The following is a 13,399-nucleotide window of genomic DNA, read 5'->3' on the forward strand; positions in this document are numbered from 1 at the left end:
TCTTATATCTCATATACTTCACAAAAACACATCAAACAAAACAAAACAATGCAATGTTTCCATGAAGACATTATAATCTTCAAATTTTGCATACTTCTACACAAATTAAATGTCTACTAATATTTTGTAAATTTTATGATTTTTAAGTCAGGTCATGCTGCTGACATATAAATACATATACTGCAAGAACAAATATCTAAGGGTGTATATAACTGTGCACAGTACAGGACAAAGTAGTTAAGCTTTAAGTTTAAAGTTGGTCTGAAACGTATTTGTCATCCTTTTATGTGTATTTGCGTTTTTTTTTCTGCGTAGGGGGACTGATCAGCGTTATGTACGATTTGCAGAAAGGTCTGAATACACAATACAGCATGTTACAGAATGTACCGCGAAAAAAAGAAAACCCATGAAGATGTTTAGGATCCGAGCTGTGTGTGGCGAAAACGCAAAGGTATAAACGGCAAATGGCGAAAAAAAAGGAAAAAGAGTTGGGTCCCACTGTATTGGCCGGGCTGAGACGCAGTGCCTATTCACGGGCGCGATCCCGCTACTGATCGACACGGGGACTTTTGCCTGCTTTGTTTCCAACCTGGGCCGGTGCGTCCCTCCTTAGACGACCTGGTTGCCCTGGGCTCCCCCGGGGTAACCATATCGATGCCGAACTTAGCGTGGACGCCCGATCGCCATAGGACAGCACGCCACAGAACCCCCGGCCTCAAGCGGTCCACCAACCCCAGCCTCCAGGTAGCTGGATTACAGGCGCGCGCCACCACGCCCAGCTGAGAGACGGGCTGCCATTTTGCGGGTATGAGTGTTTGTATCACGTGATCAAGGTGTACTTTGTACAAATGTCGCTGAGTGGTGTCACAAGTAATGCCCCCTTGTAAAATTGATCTGAAGTGTTTATGTGCTGTACTGGTATTAAAACACACGCTTTGTCGTTCATTTGTGAAATATTCCTCATGGTTAGGTACTCCACACATTTTGATACATTGCAATTTAATTCATACCCAATTGAAATCTCCATGTGAGATTTACATGGCCCGTTCCCAACTCCTACCGTTTAATTCGCTGATCACAACATGTCCTCGATCCTCGTGAGAACTTCGGAGCTTCGCATGATAACGTTGTCTGACTATCTGTTGGGGAGTTTCCATTTTCCTAAGAATAGTATGGCAAAAGGGCTACACGATATGAATGCACCAAGTATTTTCTCCCGTCGTTCAGTCATTGAATCTCCCCCTAGCTGTTCTTTGCCAGGACAGAAGTGATACTGTCAATCTGCTTTCCAGTTTTCAGGTACGAGTCTTTGTGCTTTTTCTGCTATTGTTACTTTATCTATCACTTTGGCTGTTCCTAGTAAATCTTCACTCTTCATGGTAATAATAGCATGACTTATTTCAATCTTTAATTTCGTTATTTGTTATTCTCATTGTTCCTGAAGACAGGTATGATGAGAGGCCAGTAGCTTATAATCGCTTTATCTTCATTTCAGTGTTCAACTTTCAGGTAACTTTCTTGTAGATTATAGAATATGTGATGGAGTTGCTACGTGTATTTGTGTGTGTAAGAAGAGAGTGACGATTAAAATGGATACGACGATGGATACGACGTGAGAGACGATGTTTCTAGCCAGACTTTGATTTTATTTTATCGTATAAGAGTGATTTATTACCTTCAACACGTATGAACATAAAGATAATGAAGTTTTAAGTTTGTTAAGTTAAAATTTGGTAACGTTATGGACAGGAGAGGATCAAAAATGGGCAGCGTTCATGTCTTTTGAAGTTCCCCACCCCTGAATGAGTGAGAGAAAAGGCTAAGCATTTGTCTGACATTTCAGGCACGCTTCATGTTCTCCTCTGTCATCAGCGTGGGAACATTGGGTGCCATGAGTCCCCGACACGCCTGTACATAGAATAAACTTTGGATATGGTTACAGTAGGTACTCCTTGCTACAACTCTTGTTCTTGTTAATCACGCTAGGTGTCGCTTGGGGAATAAGACGATGGCTTACCGCGCAATTGTCATTATTTTGGGACTGGTCATTGCATTTCATCAGGCGCGGTCGTCTGTTTTACCCAAAGCCGACCAGTCTAACGCCCCGAAAGTTCAGACTGCAAACCAGCGGCATAAGATCAAGCTGGCACCTGCACCTGTACATGTCCAGCTTCTCCACACCAAAGAAGGGGAAGTTGTTGTGGTAAGAAATATAATTAATTTTTCTTAGATAGTGAGGTAGCGGATGAAAAACTATAAACACACCCACTAATTCCTCCTAATAAAGAAATGTACTGCGCTAACAAGGAGTACCCCTGCTGGAAAAAAAGCTTCTACTCGTATTACTAGTAATCTCAAAATGCGCATGTGTGCTTCTGCTCTTTCTTGTTATCAAATAATTATATAAACAGCAGTCTTGCCCTAGTTGTGAGAATAATCTGAATGAATTTTCTTTGTCTATCAGGCAAAGGAAGATGTTCCCAAAATGGAACATACGCATGCGCACCGCAATCAACCACAGACCAAGCGACAAGACCAGTCCGGCATTACATCGATGAAGAATAAAAAGGTTTTCAACAAATAACGTTATACTTAGATTCCAATCGGTGATTTACAGTGAGATCCATACAATCAATCTGTAACTTTGTGCTTAACAAAGAAATTCAATACAGTTACTACCTACGAATTAGAAGCCAACTTCAGTTATTAAAGGCAAATTTGTTCCGCTATCCTCCACAATGTATTTCCTTCCACAGTGAACCAATAATCCAACCTGTGACTTTTCTAAAATCTTAGCCCAAAGCTGACAATGTTCACCATCTGAAGAAGCACGGGCCTCATAGTGCGCATGCGTCTGCCCGTCCTCGCCATCATTACCATGGCAACCGCAACCTGCATCAGCAGAAGGTGAGGTCACACTTTTGCTTGAAAGAAAGCAAGACGTATGTAGAATCTAGTATACGAGTGTGGTGAACAAAATACATATTTAGTCTACTGAAGTTGCACTACAATTTCATCCTTTTGGCTACGCCTCAGAAGAGGAGCCATTATCGAATTTTTTCTGCTTTATTGCAGTCTCATGTGAAAGTTCATGTTGAGACAGAACACCTGAACAAACATGGAAGCCATCCGTCAATTGGAGGCCATCACGTTACCTCAACAATTCATGAGGTAAGGGTTTCTCCTAATCTCCAAGCAGATCCTACGGTAGCATAAGACAGTATCAAAAGCTACCCTGGTAGCAAAACACACTCCTAAGCCGGCTTCGCTCCTCTGGCAGCTTTTGATACTGTCTTATGCTACCGTAGGATCTGCTTGGAGATTAGGTTTCTCCCAGGTTTAGCGTAGTACTTCCTCCTCACATTGTAGTCACGATGCATAGTACAAGTACATTCTGTAGATTACGATGTACATCTGTATCTGTATCTATATAGCCAGTATAACGTTATACTGTACCGCCCTTCGGCGTAACACACCAGCATGTACTAGTACTCTAGCCTCATTCGCAAACTTCGAGTGGGAATGGCTTTTATTAGGGGGGGGGGGGGATCTCTAGTTTCAAAGTTGGCTAAGGTTCTCTAATGCCGGGAAAGAGAGTTTGCCCAGAAAAGTAGTTTGCCGTGGAAAGGAGTTTCGAATTTTTGCAATGGGGCTAGATGTACTCCGAGTTTTTGTTATTCACTTTTTAATCTTTCCATTTCGCTTTCAGGACAGTACCCCCATGCGTCACCATCTGAAACACGCCAACCATCGTTCTAAGCATCATCAGAAGTCTACTGGGCGCGCCCTAGCTGGGAAACGTTTCCAACACCAGCATAAGAAAACTGGGTACCGTACCCAGAGTCACCAGGAAGCGGTAGGGATTGAAAGTGGAAGGGCTGAAGAGCATCTCGGAAGAAACAATGGAGTGCTGATCAATCAAAAGGCAATGGTACTTCTGATATTCACTGAAATAAAATTGTAACGTAATTTTGAAAAAAATGTCGAAACGCGTTGATTTAGCTGTATTTTATTCAATATTACCTGTTGCCTTGGTTGTGTCTTGGTTGTGTACTTTTAAGCTATACTAGCCGACTTCTCTCTTTACTTTATTCAGGATAAAGGACAAAGGGCAAAATCCGATTCGCGCAAGAAGTGGGCGGACAAGTATGATGAGTTGTGGTCTTTACTCGAGGGACATAGTAAGCGTGCGGACCCCTCTGCTCTTCCTGCATCCGACGACGAGGAACACAGGTAAAAACTGATATCAGTCTTTCCTTTTTTTAAAGGCCAGAATTAGTATTCACTTATTTCACTAATTGTTTGTTTGCAAAATAAGCACGTTCTCTTTTCGAAGATAATCTTAACTTTTCTACTTCTCTAAATGTTCACGTAGGTTACCGTTGAAGGTCAAGAAGAGGAAGAAGGCTACCCATAAACACGATAAGAAGATGATTTTCGCCAGTCGTGCCCTTCGTCATGGCAAACATCGTCTCTGGCAAAGGCTTTTCAAGGTACTACTATTAGCAACTCTATCTCCTATCTACTAATACCAAGCACAGCTGTATCAGGCTTGTCTAAATCATATGTGCGAGCTTTATCTAAACAGCGTTTGGTTATTTGCATTTATGTTATAAACTTATGTATTCTGTGTCACTTCATTGCAGTTTGAATGGGTCTTATTGGTCCATATATAAAGGCTATACATATTTGACAGATCTCTTTTCCCTTCCAATATGTAGGAATAAAGCTCTGACACGACCAATGGACGAGCACACGACTCGGGACTGCAGGTGGCCTGCGTGTTTAACTTATAAAAAGTTCGCGTGTTCGTTCTATGATTTTTTTTTCTTTCAGCAATATAATGGTAGAAATTATAGGCTATATACAAGTCTCTAGGAATTGAAACAATTAAGTTATTGAAATCAATCTGCATATTTTGGTGACAATAAATATAACGATTAAGATAATATAACAGAATTTAGATTTCTGGTAATAATACCTTCTCGAGACTTATCTTCTCGAGGGACTTTATATTTATTTATATTTCCCCTTTATATTTCTTCTAAAGAGATATGTCCGTAAGGTGTTGTCGACTGACTTTATACACGATATTGTTTTACATCTATTTAAGAAATGAATTTCATTTATATATATTCAACATAATTATATTAAGAATCATACTCTTGTATGTTACTGCCTGATTCTTTTGGATAAAGACAGATTGATCGATTGATTGTTTGATTCATTGATTGATTAATGTATTGGTTGAAGATATATTGCTTTGAAACTCGTTGTACAATAGAAAAGGGCCTTTTGCATTCCTACTGCGCTGTAAGAACAATTAACAGGACGCAACCATGCAGCCGTCAAAGCAAGTCTTGTTGGATTTAAACAGTGATGTATTTGTTCTCTGTGAACTGATATCGCTATGTTGATACAACATTACCGTCTTGTGTTCAAACCGCCAGAAGGATACTTTTGCAAACACTAATAGTCACCGCTATAAATGTAAAGGTTATTTCAAAAGTTATTCTAAGTTTTGTTTTGTGGATCACCAAGCAACAGAAAGTTGGAAATTGGAATAAACTTTTCTTCAGGTACCTTTGCTTCTTGTCGATCCTTATACATGTGACTCAGTCAGGCTGGCTATAGGTCTTTGAATTCGGTCTTCAATAAGTCTAAATCAAAAACTGGACGGACGGGATAGAATTTTTCGCGCTCCTATTGGCCGGCGCCGGCCCAGAGTTGCAACCACCTAGGAGGGGGTCATTAACCTCAGTCAGCGAGAGATTGTGTAAACGAGCACAGGGTAGGATTTTTCGCATAAGAGAATATGCTGGTTGCTCATTGCATTTTGCCATTTTAAGCTAGATATCTTATGTATTTATATTCACAATGAACATTGTTTAAAAGTAAAACTAGTAATTCTGGATTAATTTCTGCTCGGACTAGTAAAACATAGTGAGCTAAGTAAATGTTTCAGCAGGTCTTCTGCCAAGGCACGTTTATGTATATTTGGAGTAAAGCAAGAAAACAACACATTTGCCTAATTTGTATATCTATTAGATTAGGGGTGCGCCACGGTTTATAATTAACGGTTAAAACTCAGGACATTCCATCTTCGAGTAGTTGAGTTAAACAGCCTCATCTAAACGTCAATCAAAGCAATGAAATAGAATAATTCAGCTTTGTGACGTATAGTCGTGAATGTTTCAAGGCAATGACCTTACAATGCAATGACCTTATAAAGCCTGCACGAGGGTACATCTTGGGTGTTTTGCTTTGCCAGTTTTTGTTGCGTACATTTTTACCCCCTTTTTAGTTCTTGAAAGTATGCAGCTTGAATGGGTCCCAAAATTATACCAAACATCAGCAAACAAAATGATTGTTGAAAAAACGTCACTAAAGGATTTGCATAACCAACGTTGTTTATGATTCCAGCAAACGAAACCTAAAGATGTGACGCTTTTTCATGCCCAACATTTGATCCGAACCTGCGTTTGTTAGCGATGTTTTCATTGGGTAACAGATCTGGTCAACAGGTCGGAAGGGTGACGTAAGATTTAAGAGTACGCAGGATGTGGGTCCAGTCCTGAATGAATGGACCATGTTTTGGCAAGATATCGGACAACAGCGTATATAAACCTGGCGCACACCAACAAAGTATCATTTGGTAAGAGGCATTCGTCACCTTCAGACAGAAAAAAGTAGAACTCCATTATTCGTTTACTAGCCTGATGAAAGATTCTAACAGCTCTTAAAAGAATATCACAGTGAGAAAACAGGTGAGGTAACTTAAGTATTCAAGGTTGAAGAGATCCACCAGTCTTTCTTATGTAGTGTAAATACGTGCGTGTAAATACTAAGTTTGACGGAATAATTGTGATTTTGGTAGATACTGGGCATGTTTTTGATTTAGGTAGCTGGCGATGAAAAGACCTGCGCTAAAATAACTAAGAGGAATGTTGGAATGGCATTTTGAACATACTGCAAGTTTTTCAACTTTCGAATGACAGGCGGCTAGTATACTACTTTCGTGTAGATACCGTGGCAAAAGCAAATTTCCATATACATGCATAGTGTTTTATTCGTTGTTTGATATTGCGCCCCATGAAGATACGTGATTTACTCTGTCTCCAAGACTAATAGACAACTCTAAACTCTTTCAGGACAACGTAACATGCCCAGCATATATGGTCACAAAAAGACAATGACGTCCATACATACGACATACCCTCCGGCCAGAAACGCCGAGACGATCGTGAAAGTTCGTGCGATGAACGATCAAGAAGAGAGAAAGAGAAAAGTGCTCCTTCAACAGTTTGAAAAGGAAAACACAGTGTTCATGAAGAACACGGCACAAGAGAAGAAACTTTTCCAGGGAAGACTTCGGAACCTCCAAAGCACCCAGTGCAAGATGCGGTCGCTGTCTCCAACGAAGCATGAGGTTGGGATGGTCTCGAGCGAGACCTGGAAGAAGAACAACAATAGAAGGCCAGTTACAGAGTTTGGTCCGAGAAGAAATGTGGGATGCATCAAGGAGGATACTAAGAATGATACCTCCAAAGAACGTGAAGCCGCGTCTGCGATTCACGTCCGCTCATGCTCACTACCCGAGACGACACCTAGCGGGACAACCGAAAACCGGTGTCAGAGCAAGCAAAAAGACAGGAAGGAAACACACAGCAGAGCGCTCACAGCCAGCGACTGCTTCCGTAAGAAGATGCTTGAATTGGAAAGAGAAGACCATCATCTCATCAGCACGCCGCCAAGAGTGCGTCATCAGCTTCTGGTGGGGAGGCCGCGTCTGCAAAAGGAAAACTTCCATTGCAACACGGATGGCGTTTCGCAGGAATTCCAGAAAATCAGCAAGCCATCTGAACCATGTGAGACCATCGCCCCCGATGTTGGCGCAACGTCGACGTCGACTGGATCGTCTAACGTCTGCCTACCCTCCATCGCGCACCAAACAGCAACAACACGGCAGAAAGACCATCAGCAGTCAAAAGCGGCACAGGAAGACAAGGAGACGTCGGGGGCTTCTGATCTTACAGCCGCTAAGGTGGGAGAGTGGTTGAACAAACTTTCATCTATGGCTGACAAGCCCCAAGAAAAAATCGACCATGTCAAGACCAACAATCACTGCGACTTAAATGTCTCTAAAGACGATGCCAGGGAGTGGGAGAGGGTTGTAGACAGTAGGAGAACCAAGCGCCGTTTTTACATCCACCCCGCTACGTGCGATGTGATGAAACCGCGGAACATTGTCAGCAGGGTCGAGGAGATGTCCGGTAGGGCCGGCATACTGGCCTGGCTGGGTCTGGAAACACAGGACTCTGGGGCGATCTTGCAGAAACCTGACACCTTGACAATAACCTCGGCAGATGTGTGAGCAAGTTTTATTGGTGGTACCCTAAGTAATGGTCACTAATGGAGATCCGATCGAGACCAAACCAAACCCTTCAGAGGTACGCAGGTGTCTGGCACCATGCGGTACTTGTGCGAAGTGCAGCATGAAACTTAACAGTTTTCTGACCAAGTCTTTGCTGCTCAGTAACAAAGTAATTAATAATATTGTACATTTATCAGTGAGCTTGAAACTGACGATAACTCATACCGGTATTGTTATTTTTCTGTGATTTGAACAGTGAGTGTAACGTTATGAGTTTGTTTGCAGAAATGGATATGATTGACACTACTTTAAAATGCGTGTTGCGTGCTTAGTAATTTTTGAAAGGAGGTCAAGTTACTCCAGCGTAAGATGCAGTTATTTCGTAACCCACGACGACCTACATCTATTTTCAGACTCTTTTTAATGTCATTTTCATGAATTGAAATAATAAAATACCATAAATTGGCCACGCATTGCTGTGTATATCATTTAGATACATGGTTAGTTATTAATAGTCTTTATGGTATACAGGACAGTTGTATTGCGCCAATTTCAGTGACGTCAGACGTTTAACTATATTTGTGATTGGCGTTTGCTTGTCGTCTGACTGTGCTTTTTCAAAGAGAACATCTTTAATATCTCTCTCAGTCTGCTATTCTAAGACTGCGTGCGACTCTGTCAAACCAGAATACAAGTTGAACCAGAATGCAAGTTTATGAGTAAAGTGTTGGCTTGATTACAAAACTGAGCATATAGAATTCGAAATAAAGGGACGTAAAAACAATGCTCCCCTGCCGAGTGGTACAGTCCGGACGTCCGTCGTCACTGTTGTGCTGCGTACTTTGATACGGTCTGTAGTGAGTGAAGAATACCTCCTCATCACGGTGCATTGTGCGGCCGTTCTCACCACATTACCAACCAGGCAACAGCCCAGTGGAGCAGCAGCAATCCTACAGACCTGCATATCTGTCCTGCTGTTGTGGGAAACAGCGTTTAGCTAAACACATCGCAAGGAGATCTAGATCTAGAAGACGCATTTTCATTGAAGAATTGAGTTACAAAAGTTTCTTAAGGTAAGCCTGTTTTACAAACAACCTACTTCGTACCGCTTTAGAAAGATGAGACAAGGACGTCTCCTTTACCAAGGACATCTTCTATAATATCATTGGTTTTACACACCCTCCTTTGGGGCACAAAATGCGCATAAAATGGGGGAATGCTGAGTCGACAGCATGTGTCCAATACTGGTAGGACGATGTCTAAGAAACCCTATCAGTCATAAACAACAGAGTCACTGCATTGTAACTGATATGTTTCCAGTCAAAACATTTTAAGGGTCGACCATACGATGTCTTTCGTTCACGCTGGCTTTCAACATTAGATACGAACCCTAAGAACCCACCTTTGTGTCCATATACCAATGTCAGGTTGTTTGTATCATAATTCTGCCAACAAGAGTGCGGCAGATTGTATTTCAAGACGATAGAAACCCAGACCTACAATACATTGATTACAATGCCGTATTTCATGAAACGTTTGGCATTGAGTTTATGTTGCGTGCAATGAAAAATTTATACGTAATGACCTTCTATTCAGTTGAAGAATGTTACATGTACGTTGGATACTTATTCATGCCTCAATCGATGCGTAACGGTGGGACAAAATTTCCGCCCCCTGTGGCGAATAATTCGATTTTCTACTTCCTCATGCGTCCGTCTGGCCTACATAATCCATACCCATTCTCCCAACCATTACAATCTGTCATACAGCATGTTGGTGGGAAAAAAATGAGAAACAATCAGTCAATCTGCAAAACAGAATAATCGAAAACCTTCAAAGTCCACCGATTATGACAGGGCATCGTCATTGTGTTTGCTTAGTACCAATTGATTTGTCTGGTCACCTATTCATTGCTTTTTAGTATCAAAGGTGTCAAGAGGTGTTGAATATTAACTAACTCAGTGGGACATATCTATTCGAGATAATGCTTGAAATACATAGGATAAACTGCACTGTCGGGGCGGACACTCAATACACATAATTCCGAAGGTATTGTGTATTACGAAAACAGACTTAGTCAGTTGGTCAGAGCGACTGGGCAAAGCAAACGATGGTAGATTTTATTTTTGTTGTCTTCCTTCTTTGTTTTTCTTGTGCTACGCTATACAGAAGTGTCTTCCCATGCAGAAGCCGTGTAGCCTGGGTACCATTCTCCATCACGGTAAACGCAGGCTCAATCTTTTCACTTGCAAGCCGTTATAAGCAAGCGAAAAGATTGAGTCATAGGTTTAATACAACGGAGGTTGGTACCCAGGCTAGCTGAAGTGCATCTCCCCCAATAGCCCAAAGTATTCACTGGCAAGGGAAATTCTTGCAAAATTGACTACACTCGGGGTGCTGCAAAACTGTTGAGCAAGTATTTACGTGGAGATAAGTCTAGCCTCTTCTTTCAAGCCTTAGCTTTTGAAAGGAACAAGCGAAATAACGAACACATTGACAGAACAACGATTAAAGGCATAGCCAGAGCCTGAGAAAAGAGCGTCCCATGTTGTTTTTTACATGATTGAAGTGACCTTGTCAACCGCAAACAATTGCAAAAGGCCGACTATTTGTGTAACGGTAAACATTCAAAAACATTCCTTGTGGGCGAATTATACCTGTGCAACGAACCGTCTTTGAAGAATGTCACTACCTGTTCCCCTGCGTTCCACTGGTAAACGAAGGGGCATACTTGTTCAAATAATCATTATAATTACAGATTTCATGATAATATGTCTTAGGAAACGTACATAGAATGTGTGTTTTTCAGTGGTTTAAAAAAATCAACAGCTAGATTCACTGCGTGTAAAACGTCCAGCGTTAGAGGTAAAAGTTCTGGTAGCTAGGGGAGCATTGTTTGCGCTCAAAGAATGAACAGTCGTAAAAATGTCTACGCCGCTAAGTAAAGACATTTTTATTTCCCAACGCGAGCATTTATATACGCTTACAATGGCAAGAGGCAGTGCTGTAATTGTATAGCGTTCGTAGGCTCAGTCCGCGATGTTTAACCAGGTGAAAGGCTTTCCCAGCAAGATAAAATGCTCCATTGAACAAATTAAGGTCATATGTAGGTTCAGGAGTTGCACAAGACATATTGGAAAATGTCTGATTTTAAGGCGGGAATGCTATTCCGTATAAAGCGTATAATTGACATGTGCTCTTCTTGCGATTGGGTTCGTTTCTATGTCACACCAAGCCTTGTCTTTGCATTGGAGCTAGTTTTTTTTATAAAAAGGCGCTAACGCTCAAAGAAATCATACGCCACTGTACAAGTGTGGTGTAACTTAATACATAAACACCAACAATCATTTTCAGTCACTGATTGTCTTAATGGCAACCCAAAAGAACAGTAATGCATGCAGCCTAGCATCCAGACTTGTTCAGCCTTATTTGATTGCTCTGCTTTCACCGCCCATTTGTCACTAGAAGCTTCTACATAATATCCTAGATATATCGTAGTATTTGTAAGCAAAGAAACTGCTGTACTTACAACTTATGTTCTAGTTCTTTCTTTCTTGGTATAATTTTGATGACTTAATCTCTAATAGAAATTTATTTCATTATCAATAGGAAATATGAGGGTGACGCCACACTTTGTCTGTGCGGTAGCTGTCACCTTTGTGACCCTGTCCTTCACCAACTGTGCCGTCTTTGATGACGTCAGAGACTTGGTCAGCACCCAGGACTTCCTCACTCACCTGGACACGCTCTCCCCAGTCCCCGGATGTTACCAGAACCTGACATGCGCCAACTCAACTTTCGACCACATCCACGAAAACGAAACATCTCTATACTTGAACGACTCATGTTTCGTATGCCTCAACCGAACTGGAAACCCAGATTTTTGCCTGGAAGTGTTGGCCAACATCTTTGACGATGTTCTGTGTTCTTACCACTCGTATTTCGATCCAAATAATTCGCAGAAGTTGGAAAATCTTGGACTGAAAAGGTGGTACAAACTTTACCTAGAGATGAGGTATTTCGACAGCCCGTCTGTGTTCGAAGACACGGCAAGAAACGTCATTCTCAAGACTGTAAAGCAAAGGATTCTGTTTAGATACAAAGTGGCACTAGCAACGGACATGGGCAGTGACTACAAAGATGGGCTTGATTTTTCAGAAACAGAACTTTATCAAGAAGACGAGTATTTCAGGGAAATATATGCTTACTTCAGGCATAATGGTATATTTTTATAGATGTCAGCTAAATGGGTCAATGAAAGTTGGGAGGCACCCTTATATCTACAGCAAGCTAGAATATACAATACTTAGACGATGTTGTATGTTTCATTTAATATCACATAATCATCAATTTTTAAACAGCACATTTGATATCTATCCAACATGTAGAATGTTTGTTCTAACTTAAAAGTTTATTTATGTATGCTAGCAATATCATTTGTTTTTGCACATCAGTAAAGACACAAGTTGTTTTCCTTTGTCAAAATCAATGTTTTTATTTAAGCTGTGTGAAGCACAATAAAGAAAACAAAGTTCAAATAAAAAGTCATATCATAGTACCCTGAATTTCTTAAGTACAGCATTTAGCAAGTAACAATGTGTTGCTACAATGAAAAAACTTGGCAGTACTCTCCTTTAAAGTTCAAAGGTTGGTAGTGAAAATACTGATCAGAAATTTCATTTTTCAGAACATTGTTTGTGTAATAGCCCCCTCTTTATGCAAACCATAATGCAACCAAAAACTCTGATACTAGTGTCAGCAAATGTATATTTCAGTATCCTTGTCTTTCCTGAAAGAAATCAAAAAGATGCCTACGACAGCCGCATGTTTTGGTATTTGTTGACCTTATGCTACGAATATGTTGCGTTACTAACATTTAGATCCCTGATTTTTGTTGACACTTTTATAAGTTGAAAAGTTGTAATAATAGTCATTATGACTTTTCTCACTCATCATACTACACAGTATTAAAACGATACCACAATTGCACCGGCTTAAAAAGAAGGTTTAGACTTGAACCTCACA

The 13,399-nt window shown here is 40.9% G+C and overlaps 2 protein-coding genes across 2 annotated transcripts in view; one reads left to right on the forward strand and one right to left on the reverse strand.

The window, feature by feature from the left end:
• LOC118430125 overlaps nt 1-650 on the reverse strand; it is a 21,169-nt gene extending 20,519 nt beyond the window's left edge. The window contains exon 1 of the mRNA XM_035840836.1: nt 590-650. Within this exon, the coding sequence (XP_035696729.1) occupies nt 590-650 (61 nt within the window). The remainder of the gene's footprint in view (nt 1-589) is intronic.
• A 5,990-nt stretch (nt 651-6,640) lies between these two features.
• On the forward strand, nt 6,641-8,847 carry LOC118430420. The gene is made up of 2 exons (XM_035841281.1): nt 6,641-6,767; nt 7,152-8,847. Exon 2 carries the CDS (start codon nt 7,163-7,165, stop codon nt 8,372-8,374), a length of 1,212 nt encoding a protein of 403 aa, XP_035697174.1. The 5' UTR covers nt 6,641-6,767; nt 7,152-7,162; the 3' UTR covers nt 8,375-8,847.
• The last annotated feature ends 4,552 nt before the right edge of the window (nt 8,848-13,399 follow it).

Source organism: Branchiostoma floridae, chromosome 14 (genome assembly GCF_000003815.2).
Source record: "Branchiostoma floridae strain S238N-H82 chromosome 14, Bfl_VNyyK, whole genome shotgun sequence".
NCBI classification, from domain to species: domain Eukaryota; kingdom Metazoa; phylum Chordata; class Leptocardii; order Amphioxiformes; family Branchiostomatidae; genus Branchiostoma; species Branchiostoma floridae.